This window comes from Xiphias gladius, chromosome 8, assembly GCF_016859285.1.
Source record: "Xiphias gladius isolate SHS-SW01 ecotype Sanya breed wild chromosome 8, ASM1685928v1, whole genome shotgun sequence".
Taxonomy (NCBI): domain Eukaryota; kingdom Metazoa; phylum Chordata; class Actinopteri; order Istiophoriformes; family Xiphiidae; genus Xiphias; species Xiphias gladius.
The window spans coordinates 21,662,363-21,675,081 of NC_053407.1; the positions used below are offsets into that span (position 1 = coordinate 21,662,363).

General features: G+C 39.8%; 1 protein-coding gene across 2 annotated transcripts in view; it reads left to right on the forward strand.

The window, feature by feature from the left end:
* The window catches only part of LOC120793629 (contactin-1a-like), a 65,853-nt gene that overhangs the window by 20,432 nt on the left and 32,702 nt on the right, over positions 1-12,719 (forward strand). For both annotated transcript variants that reach the window (XM_040133873.1, XM_040133874.1), the window contains exon 2: positions 11,228-11,362. In XM_040133873.1, the coding sequence (XP_039989807.1) occupies positions 11,308-11,362 (55 nt within the window). In that variant the 5' untranslated portion in view covers positions 11,228-11,307. The remainder of the gene's footprint in view (positions 1-11,227; positions 11,363-12,719) is intronic.

Consider the following 12,719-nt stretch of genomic DNA (forward strand, 5'->3'; position numbering starts at 1 on the left):
CTCTTATTAAAACACTGTCATTCTTAAAGTACCTCTACTAATAAAATGGGGTATAGCACTGTTCTTAATGGCAGGGTTTTTGCGAAACCTTTCTAGTATCGGCATACCTTGCAACACTAGTCTAAGGACAGGAAATGCTTCATAAGAGCTATAAACAGAGTCACTGAATATGTATTTCTGCTCTTCCTATTATTCATCCAGTCTCCTCATTATATTGCCGACATGCAACACACCATCAAATGTGATCATAGGGAGCAGAAACCAGGGCACAGCAGGTTTCAGACAGCTAAAAGTGGTATCACAAATTTGGCTCACATGCCTTCCATCAGCGTCAAATAGTTTCTAGTCCATGTTATCACAGAGTCTAGTTTGAACTGGATTTTAACCACTTTGAGCAAAAAGTGGGTAGAGTTTAGTGATTTACATATTTGTACAATTAGATGCATGATCAATTAGCCGCTGTTCATAAGTTGCAGATAGATACTCTAAATAGATAATTTTTGAATGGTGGATGATTTTTAATTTCACTGCTTATGTTTACAAATTCAGTTCAAACAGCCAAAGTCAGTGTAATGTAATGAAAGCCAAGTTGGCAACGGAAAGCTCCTCATGCGCATCAAGTGCGATATTAGAATTTTACAGTTTAAGCTTTCTGTGCGCTTTTACAAAATGTTCTGTTGTTAGAAGAGACTCTTTGTTATTTATTTATTTAGTATATAATTTCGGTAAAAGTCTCAGAAAATCGAAACAGTCCTTTCTATAATCTGTTACGCAACTGACCTTCTATAAGATGTTAGTTGCAGACTTTCTAATAATAAAGCAAACGCTATCCATCTGCCACCACAGACTGGTAGATGTCCAGGAACCGAATCTGACTGAAACAAACACCAACAGTTACCTGTAAATGCTGAAACTGTTTTTATCTGTTTTGGTCAGAGTGATGTTGTGAAATAGCACAAAGTCTTCTTCACCCATTCTGAATGTACCGTAGCTCCGGTAACATAGACAGAAGGAAGGAAATGGTCCTCTTTTATTCCTGTCAGTGATTGGGGTATGCTGAGTCAGAAGTTTAGGATCAATCACACTGGAAGAAAAAAAGCCGGATCAATGAATCCAGCCAGACACAAGCCGTATGCTCTGCCGCTGCTCTCTGTGCCCTGCACCACATGCTGTATGCTTCTGAGAGATTTGTGGTAGTTTTGATTAGCCAGCGAAGAGGTTTATGAAGAGGAGTGGAGTGCCTACTTAAAGGAAGAAATGGTATTTTTGCTTCTTTGCACGATTCCGACTTCATAGTGTCCTTTCTGTTTGATGTAAATGGAAGCTATTAGACTGGATTTGGTCTCATCATCTGCAGCTCTCTTGACCGGATCCATTAGCTTTAAAGACTTGAAGGTTCCGTGAAGACATTCGTAAATTCCAGATTTCATTGGGTACATTTTAGTTTGAATGCAATCACACTCAAACACACTGCTCCTGCGACTTGCTCTCCATAATCCTTTTAAACCTTTTATTTTCCGTAATCACTTATGTAAGTTGAATGACCCACGACGTTAATGTTACTTGCAGCCTTACGTATTGCTAAAGAATCTTGTTTTTGGTTTATTTTCTAATTCTTCAGTCTTGTCTGTGTCATTCCCAATCCCTGACACAATTTAAGGCCTTAGGAGTGAATCAAGATCAATTAAGATGCCTTTCTGACCCTTAAAGCATCACCTGGACATAAAGTGCCTGGTAGGATAGATAGTAGTAGGGTATCTGGAAAGATTTCGGACCTCTGCATTATTAAACACCCTGAAATTCAATATTTTTAATCAATTTATTACGCTGTGTTTTGTAGTCCTGGCACAAAGCCTTTGTTTGTTTCTTTTTAGCCTGATCACGCAATTTATCATGTCTTCAGACCTGGCTGGGTGGGGTCCAGGCAATACCAAATTATTTGCTAAAAATGGTGCTGTATGTGCTAATACAAACCCAAAGCTCACTGAAACTCTGACATATTTGTTGTGTGGACCATGCAAGGCTCCGACTCTCCCAAATCTGTTGTAATGTACCAAATACCTGCAATACTTGCTTAGCATTTTCTCAGTTAATGGAACCCAAAAGCACTGTGTATGAAGTTGTATAATGGTGGCTGCCTCCTGTCCCTAGAATAGAGCAGACACACTAAAACCTCATGACACCAGACAGAGGAAGAATACACAGCTGGGAGCAGCTGAATAATATATCATCCTTTTGCCGCTTGACTATGCGTAGCTCCATTAGAGGTTTGGGGTTCAGTGTCTTGCTTAATGGCTCTTAAGTAAAGGCACGTCACTTATTTTACCTTTTCTCTCCCTCTCAGTTTTCTTTTCCCCTCCAGAAAGTGGTAGTTATGAAAAATCACCTCCCTAAATTTTTGAAAACTTGTGGTGTCATCAGCAAATCTTTTACTACAGTAAATATTTTGGAAAATTGGGATGAAGATATGTACCGAGACGGACATTTTACAGTTGAAAAATAAATGTATCAGTAATCTTTGGTGGACAGCAAAGTTATAGAGATACTGTTTCAAAACTACCTCAAACCTTTATTTGGCAGAGGGCAATAGGCTAGATAGATAGATCATCTAAATTTATGGTTGTCAGATGAATTTGGTTCACCGTTGCTTGACAAATGCTGCCTTTAACAACCTGAAGCTCTGAGATATTCAGTGTGCACATTCAAAAAGTAAAAGTAGACTTAATCCTACTTCTGTTCAAGGAGAGGAGATAAATGAACTTCAAAGAGCTCAATTATTGTTGCAGAATTATATCAATTTTTGAGTGAGCAACCCGTATCACAGCAACAGTCTCTCATATCTTATAGTCGCTTCATTGGTCTACTACAGAGCTGCACAGTTTAAGTGCAGCGCATGTGTTTTCTTGTGCTTCTCTGCAATGAGCATCTTTTCCAGGAGAAAAATAGCTTTCTCTGTTACAGTAGCGGGGATTATGACAGGGCTGATGATACGTCTGGCCCACTTGCAAGGCCAATGATGATAGTGAAGTTGGGGGGATGGAGGGTGCTTTAAAGTTTGGGTGCAGGGGGAGATGGGGTGCAATTGTGTGTGTCTGTGTTTTCAATTTGTATTTCTTGTGCTGGAGTGAATCTGCATATGTGTGTGTGTGTATGTATGAGTGGGACGGGAGGGCTTAAAAGATTAAACCCTAGCCTGGCCACGGTGACAAGCGAAGACCCCTCCGTGGAGCGCTCTCACTGCAGGGAGGCTTCTTCAATGGCGTCCCATTTGCATGGCTCCCTGTCCTGCTCGGGGAATTAGCCTTTTCTTTTCCCGTCGTCCCTCTCTCCTCCTCTCCACCTTGGAGAGCGCTTCCATCCAGCAGCACTGCTCATTTCTGAGGCAGACAATAGAGCGGAGTATTTAGGACACTTGGCAGGCTTGGCATGTTGGAGGGGATGGGGACACGGGCTGCTAAGTAGCTCATCTCTTCACATAGCCACTGGCATGATAGCTCTCCACCGCAAGGTAAGCACTGAGTAGAGTCAAACCACACACTCCATGCCCTGATTGTTTACTGTGTGTTTTATAGGCTTGTGTGATGATGGGTTTTCACTAATAGGTAACCTCCCTCTCTTCCTAACCATAATGCAATTAAGCAGGATGTTTGTGGCTTTTTTTTTTATGATTACATTTACACATTCCCTTTGTTAATCTGTGGCCTAATGTTGGATTCACATCCCACTAATCCAATAAAGGGGTGAATAATAGATTAATCTTTCCATTGTTTGCCATTTATTGTAGCTGCCCACTGTGGAATAAATGCACTTTAGTCACACTTCCCCTCTAAGACCTTTCTTTCTGCAATCTGAATGTATTGATTGTTTTGCTCAGTATACTTCAGGACGCACTAATTGCTTCATATGAACTCTTCCCTCTTATCTGTATAGCTCTGCCATCAGCTATGAGCAGCACTCTGTCGCTTAGTAATTACAGTTATTTACAGCAGAGTGTATGGCCATCAGTGCATATGGCCCAAGATATGTAGCCTCTAAAGCATGTCACAGCTCTGCCACAGAAAGCTCTTAGCCAATATCTTTATTGGGCAGATGTAACATGAAGTAATTAAGCTGAATGCTCTTTCTTGATAAAATTTATAGAGTTTATAGAGTGCAAGTCTCCTCTGACCTTTGCCTGTATGGCACAATTTATCATACTTGATGTGACACACTTATACTTGGAAGCATGTATAGGATTTCAGATCTGGATTTGTCTTGAGTATTATGCAACCATAGAATGTATCACTCTTGCATGGCTGTTGCGCTGAAAGGTTAATGCAACTCTGTGTTGAACGATCACTGTACCTTTACAAAAAAAAACAACTGCAAACCTGTTTTATGTTGTGACAGAGATTTCAGTGTTTTATGTTAACGACAGTGGTAACATTCATCTGCAAGGCAGAAGAGGCCACTCTTATACTTCTTCTGTTCTACGATTAAGTTCTTTTGGAGTAGTATCTTTGATAGCATTTTAGATATAAAGATATAAACGCTGATTTGGAATTAAGTTCTTGTTTAATCATCTTTAATATACCAGAGATGTAAGATCATTTTCTTCCAGTCCTTAGCCTGATATGTATATTACACTGTCTTATTCCTGCCAGTTCATATTTGTTTGCTTATATTTACTTATTTAACATTTTGTTTCAATTCGTACATTTGTACATGATGGTAGCACTCTCGCTCTCTATGCATATACCAATTTTTTGCTTTTCCCATTTTAGAAATGGGCAAAGCAAAAAAATGGTATATGCTTTGCCCATTTTAGAAATGGGCAAAGCGACGGTGCAAATCATGACTTTAGAAGTGTAAGCAAAATTATAAGTTGTCATTCCATGTTCTTGGTTTGTCAGTCACAGTTGAGGAAGAGCATCAAATGATGGCTTCCTTCCAAACAGTGAGATCAAAGAAAAAAGTTGTAGTAATTTTTTTATGATTTAAGACTCGTTTACTATTGCAATTCCACATTAGTTTATAGACATTATGATTCAAGGTTAGTGTAATTAATACAGTGGTCCAGCTTCAGTTTTCATGGATTGAATGACTGGTGTCATTGATATTCAGGTCAGCTGAGGTTGCTGAGCCTGTACGGCCCCGGGGGGCATTGTGTTGACTGCTGGGTTTGGGATAAATAGCATACATTAGCATGGCGGCTTCTATTGATGAGAGACAGAGAAACAGGGAGAGAGAGAGAGAAGACGGGAGGGAGGCAGGGGAGAGGGAGACGGATTGACACAGTGAATGAGCCATGACTGGATCATCTGCAGCTGGATTACATCATGAATAATATTTCATACCGAGTCTGTCTGGTGTCTGGGTTCAGGAGGTGCTGAGGTGTTTTTACCGGTAAAGGATAAAAATATCTACAAAAATGACACAGTTATACTGAAATCTGTTATACTGAAATAAGAAGTATTATTTCTTGCAGGTTTGTTACATTAAATGGCAATTCACTTTTAGGTGTTCCTGTTGTTCCTAATTGATTAGTTCATGCAAAATTCTCATTTAGAAGAAAAAGATGAACATGGTTCTGTAGAAAAGAAACATTTTTAGATAACTGTGTTATTTTTTCTCCTAGACGGCTAGAAGGAAAAACTGAAAAATGAATTCTGACTGCAGAAGGAATCAAGCTGTTAAAGTAATTTTTTTCTGACATGTGCTGAACCAGTTCCTGCTTAGCAACAGGGGGCCTGTGCAGTACAAAGCGTGTAGAGACCATCTTTTTCTGCAGGTGTTGTTGTGTGCGTCTTGGGGTTACTGCTTTATCTGCTGTGTAATAGGCTTGGATATCCTATGTCTGTATCCTTTTATTTAATAGAATCATTCTGTTGGTCTTCTGGGAGATATAAACCTGTTTATCTATAGCCAAGTCCGGTTTTATTTTCCACACAGAACAGAGGGAGTGCATCTTTCAGAGCTGAGGTTGAAGACAAACAGGCTGTCTATGGCTCATTTTCGGAATCAAAATCAATGATTTTGTCATAAATAATTCATAAGTTAGACTAAATGTATCACCGCTGCTTTGTGGTGAAATAACACTGATTCAGCATAACAATGAAATGGATCACAGCTTGTGTTTCCTGATTTATTTAAAAATACAGTATGTAGTCATATCAGTTGTCTGATCTCATCAGATGTGAAGAGATTTGTTCTGTTTTCTTGTTCTTGTTTTCCAGCTAAGAAAAAATCATGTCAAGCTGCATTTCTAAAGTTAGCAATTGATAGCAAACCTCACACACCTTGGCTTTTTCCACTGAGCAGAATATGTTGTAAAGAAACATGTTATAAAGCTCGAGAAAGTATAGTCTGTGACACCATGGCCGATATCTAAAAACAGACACCGGCAGTATGAAAGAAAGAGAACTGTGATTGTGTCTGGGAAACTGGGTTCAAATGTGCTTACTCTCTGAATTCTTGATGGAAAAATTAAGTGGTCACCGTCGGTGGAATTGGTTTTGCTGGGTAACAGTGAGGCATGTTTGCATATAATTTTGTGGATGTGAATCAGAAGGACAGCCACTCTCAGCAGGCTCTGGATAAATAAATAAAGCTAAAGAGATTGAACAGTAATGCCCCTTAAACCAGACTAAGTCACCGCTGCCTCTTTCAGATGATGTCAGACCCAATGTCTCACAGTTTGATCTTATTTTAATCTGGATCAATATACCTCTCCCTGTCTTGCCTGTTTTTCCCACAGCAGCATTTGGTGATGTCACTAAATCTTTTCTGTCATATCACAAAATCTGCGATTTTAGGATGAGTGGTCATCAGATTCCTTAATAATACTGGAGTCCACATCTCATAGCTTGGTCTGTTAATAAACCAGTAGAGGCGAGAGGCAAGGTGAGACGAAAAAATAAAATAAAATCCCACATTAACCGGCAGACACTCTTCCAATATTTAAGAAATAGTTCAGCATTTTGGGAAATTGGCTTATTCACTTTCTTTCTGAAAGTTAGATGAAAAGACTGACATTGCTCTCAGGTCTGTCCGCTATAGGTGAAGCTATAGCCAGCAACAGTTTTACTTAGAACAAAGACTGGAAACAGAGAAACAGCTATCCTGGCTCTATCGAAAGGTAACAAAGTCCGCCTTCATATTTACCGTACAGATACGAGATTGGTATCAATCTTCTCATCATCCAACGTTTGGGAAGAAAGTGAATGAGCATCTTTACTAACATGTTGAACTATCCATTTAAAATACAGTATATCACAATCTGATGTTTAGGTATTGAAAATGAAATTTGTTTTTGAGGTGGCATTCTAATACTACAGAAATCACTCAGGTAGAAATTAAATCTACTAGTTGTTTTTTCTCATGATAATTTAGAAAACTGAGCAGTTCATCACAATTCATTATATATAGTCCAGCCCCACTGTTAACTCTATGTGCTTAAATGTTTCAAATGAAAGGACAAACCAACAACAGTCGGGCTGCTCCTGACATTTATTTTCATTAATGATTAATTGGCTGATTATTTTCATGATTAATCAATCGTCATGTCTATGTAATGTCAGGAAATGGTGAAAAATGCTTTTCCAGTGCGCAACAGTCCAAAATCTAAAGGTATTCACCTTATAATAATATATTACAGAGAAAAGCAGAGGATCCTCAGAAGAGGTGGGACCAGATAATGTCTGGCATTTTTACTCAATAAATGACTTAAACAGTAACTTGATCATAAAGATATCTTCGGATTAATTTCCAGTCGATCGACTAATCAATTACTGGACTAATCGTTTCAGCGCTAAACAGCACTGTCTGTCTTTACTGCGTGTTAGAAATGTTTGCATCCTCCTGGAGCTCAGACATGACTCGAATGCTGCAGTAGCTGGCACGGTGTCTAAGCAGTGCTCATTTCCTTCTCTAACTGATTAAGACCAATCCAGTGTTAACCCCATCTTGGCTTCCCCTTGCAGGATTACAGCAAATCTGTTGTTAATGACTGATTGTGGTGGTGGTGTTGATTGTGTTTGTGTGCGTAGGGGGTGTTGGTGGGGGTAGAGGGGTGGGGTTGTTGGAGCAACATCTTGTTTTTGAAGCCTACCACTGTGACCCCCTCCATCGTCCCCTCCTCCACCCTATCCTCTTTTCCCTTCGTTCGTCCTCCCCCACATCAATAGATCTGCCCCAGCTGATAAGGGGAGACATTTCTGTGAGGTTCCCCACTTGCTGATGCAGATTGCATCAGGCCAAGCACAGAAAAGGAGGGGTTTCACTCACTTTCTCTGAGCCCATTGTGCCCTAAGGGGGTTATGGGGTTGTGATAAAAATCACATATGACAGTATTGGTCATCAGAGTGCAGCAGTAAATCCCGAAATATGCCCCCAGCAGCCCCGACTTGGTGTAATATGATTTCTGATTTCAGAGTAATGAGGTTGAGAATTCTAAGGGGAGCAATAGGAGAGAGAAAGAGATTGACGTTCAGTGAGCAAAGCAGAGCTGGGAGAGGAAAAAAAAAATTGACAAGTAAAACCACCAAAAATCAAGCTACAAGCAGTAATAGCTCTGGCAGCATCCAGGGTGTGATTTATGGGGAAGAAGAAATGGCCTTGTTTGAGGGCTGTCACGTCTCGGTCTTGTGATTAACTGTGATGACTGGAGCACTCTCATCACGTGCATTCAGGCTGCTAAGATAGGACAGAAGAGGTAGGAGGCCCCATTAATACTGATTATAAGAGCATGCTGCCTTTCTGTGTGGTGCTGGTCTGATGGTTTTTTACAGTATATCAATTCAATGACAGTTCTTAATGGGATAAATGGGATAGGTTCTTTCACAATGTACTGTGACGCTATAATGAGGCTCCTTGTCGTCTCCCCTAATCTCCTAAGTGCATCTGTTAAGATCATTTCTGATTTATGAGTTACAAAAATCATGCTTACGCTAAAAATGTAGCTGTGGAGTGAAGTAGATAGAAAGCGGGGAAGCGAGAGAGAAGGAAAGAGTTCTAGTAAACTTGTTCTTTCAGTGCTTTGATTTCCAGAGATGGATGTCTTTAATAGATGAGCAGATCACCCTAGGTCTTTGTTCCACAACAGTAGTGTTGTTCCTGATTAAAACGAGTGTTTGCATAGTTTCATCGCTGGTCACATAAGGCCCCCCATAGCACACAAACTGCTCCTTTTGAAAGGTGTTGCTAGGATACAGGCTAGCAAGAAAGTGAAATCTCCCTCTGTATTGCTTTCCTGCAGCTTTGCAGCTCGGACATTATGTCCAACTTATTGTGTGTGTGGTATAGTTGTACAGTGTGTCGGACCCATTTTTCAAAATTCATTTTTGCGTGGCAGTGTGCATGTGTTTGAATGTGTAGTCCTAAGTGATGTTTTGTTTGTGTCTGGCAAAGCTGGAATATCACAGACTCCCTTCTATCATCCATTTTCTGCAATAAGACTCCATTTGTCTAGAGACTGTGAGATCTCAATCCTGCTGACACCTCAGGCTGTGCACAAAGAATCAATAGTACCTGCCTCATGTCCAATTACACTCGTAATCATAGTGCAAAAGAGAGAAATTTTTTTTCCCTATTTTTTTATTTTCAGCTCTTAAAATGTCACAAGAAGTTTCTGTCTTTTGGTGCAGTGTTTAATTACATGATTAATTGGGTTATAAATGACTTTTAGGATCAATCAAAAGTCCTTGGTCCAGCCAAGAGACCTTCATCTGGCCACATCAGTGTTCACCCACTTTTCCTGCATCTCAAACTTTTTTATCTAGATTCTTTTTTCTGTTTTTGGTGCAAAATTGTTTCAGGCTGTCCTGTTACAGTATATAAGCTTCTTCTAGACTTGTCTTAGTCTGAGGATCTTTGCCCCTAAGCTAAGCTTTGCTTTATAAAAAAGATTATTCTGAACACAGGAAATATTTTCAGTCTGATCTGATTTAGAATATCAATTATATGAGGAATATTCTTAGCCATTATGGGGAAATGGTCTTTCTTCTGCTTTTCTCTGTCAGCACTCCCAGTGCGCTTCCACACTCAGACAGCTGTTGCTTTTCATTTTGTGTTATTAGGCATGAGGGTTGAAGCTAGTGTTGCGCTGGTGTTTCCTGGTGTGGTGTTAACATCGTGGGGGCAGTGAGTGAGCGGTGCGATGCCTGCTCAGCTAAACCACCGCTCAGGATTTCTTCTAGCAACTGTCCAAATGTCAATCATTAGGTGTCAACCAATTAAGAGACTCGTGCCTTGGAGGCTGACGGGAAGCAGACACCATGCAAAGATGCTGCAGCAATGTGTATTTGTGGTCCTCCTGGAGGCAGAGATTGGAGGCAAAGCTTCTCATGTGCTGTGACGAAGGTTGATCCTGATACGGTTTCCACATTGCTTACAAAGTAAGGTTTCCATATGAGAAACATGTCCACTGTATTGGACAGTGTCACGCACATAATGCTGAGATGATTAGATTACTCCATTAGTCAATGATCAGAAAATTAATCACCAAAATTTTTGACAGTAAATTGTTTGAGGCATTTATAAAGCAAAAGTCTTCAACATTTTCTGGTACCAGCTTCTTGAATGTGATGACTTGCTGTCTTTTTTGTTTTTGTTTTGTATGATTTCAAACTGAGTATTCTCAGCGTAAATTTATAGCACACAAAACCAGAACCTTAAAGATGTTATTAGAAACTCAACTTTTCGCTCTCTTTTACTGTTTTTGGACATTTTACAGACGGATAATTGATCAGTCAACTGAAAAAATTATCAACAGATTAATTCTCAGCCCTACACACACACAGAGAGAGATTGTTACTGCTGGTCTATGGTTTTGGAAATGAGAATGTACTGTATTTAAGACTTATTCATGCTAACATCTGCCCTGTTACTGTGTTTTAATGTTATGAGAAAATATGCAATATATGGTTGGATACCCAACAAGCAAATCCTGCTTTCTAGTTAGCAGTAGTGTAATCTTTTTTGGTGCTGTTAGATTTAAATTTTTCTCATACAGTGAATATTGGTTGCTTGGATTACAAAAATACAAACAGGGCCAAAACAGGTCAAACCGTCTTATACAGCACAGCCAGTTTATACTGTGGTAAATTCTTTGACTTGAACTGCAGTGAAGGTTTTATCATGTTTCTGTAAATTCACAGTTTCAGCCAACAAAAACATTATTTTCTGTAAGAATTTTTCCTTCGTTTGACAATCTCTGTCTCTCATCCTGTTTTTCTTCTGTCTCTTTAAGGAAATCCAGGCAGTCCTGCTAATGTTCCATCAGCTGAGCATCTAGCTGTAACCCCGCCAGGTGGTTCTCACGTCAACATCATGCTGCACCTCACCCTACTCCTCCATCTCCTTGTCCTTTCACTCTACCCTGAAGGTCAGTAGAACATCACGCTGAAAGGGAATTGGCTAAATTCATTCACAGAAAGTGTTAAAAGATATTTTGAGATACTGTGTCAGTGCTGCTGGATGAAAGCGTCACATCACTAAAAATCATACTTCACACTCAGCCTTTTTAATGTGACAATCATGCTACTTAGATATAACTATTGAATGTTTGTATCACCCTACTATTGCATTTCTCAGCTCAGTGCTACAGTTGAAATAAAAACCTGTAAATCACAAATTTTTTATTTATTTGGCATCAGTGCTACATAAAGTGCAGTAATTAGTTCAGCAGTCGTAGCAATTTCCTATCTGAGAATTTTCTTTTCAAACATCGGCGGTGAGCAGCACTCAGAAAGGACACTGATTTAACTCGACTCTTTTAATGTCAGGTGTAAATGCAAACTACCTAAATCTGATCTAGATTGAGGATATGAGTTACATACTGTGGCCAGCTGTAAAAGGAGCACAAACTGTAGGAAACGCTACAAAGCTAGCGTATATCTAATAAACCAGGCTGGCAACTGTGCGCTTGGAGGTCCTAGAGTTTGTTCATTTCTTTTTTTTTTTTTTTGTGACCCTGCTGTGGAACTATCTATGTTGGAAACAAAGCAAAGTGGACAGAAAACAGCAGGCCTGAAAATGACCAGTCTAAAAAAGATACAACCTCCTCTGTGTTTCCATACCTGGGGCTATTCACAGTTGTTTCAGATTGGATTTCACATGAACCAAAAAAAATGGGAGTTGGATTGGGAATTCTGGCTTCACACCACATCCTACTCAAACCGACCCTGGGATCCAGGAGATTTATCTTTCTTTTTCTCTTTTGTTCTTTTATATTGGAAGGTGCTTATAGCATTGTATCTGCGTTCACCAAAGATTTTGGCAGCACTGCAGCTAAAGCTTAGAATGTCCTGTTGGAAATGCTCTCACGCACAGCTACAGAAAGGGAATGCTCAGATAAACGTACGCCAACTTCAACATACACGGTTGCACCGCTCACATACACTGTACAGTATGTGGAATAAAGAGTTCAGCCACACAGAACTGTATGGCTGCTCTATCTAAACAGACAGCAGCCAACCAGCAGTCTAAGGTCATTATTGTGGGTAGTGGGCATTGGTTTGACATTTTTGTTTAGCCCCAACAAGAATAAAGTTTGACGGTTAATGTGACGATAATGCTATGACAGCAAAACAAAAGTCAAGCACACACTACCCTGCAACTAAAGCATACACTAGATTGTGTGTCTGCTTTTTATGGTTCAGCCAGCCCATGGTAATGCTTAGACTACAAAATACAGATGCAGGAGTACTTAACAGTCATAATTATTGCTTGCCGGATGTAGT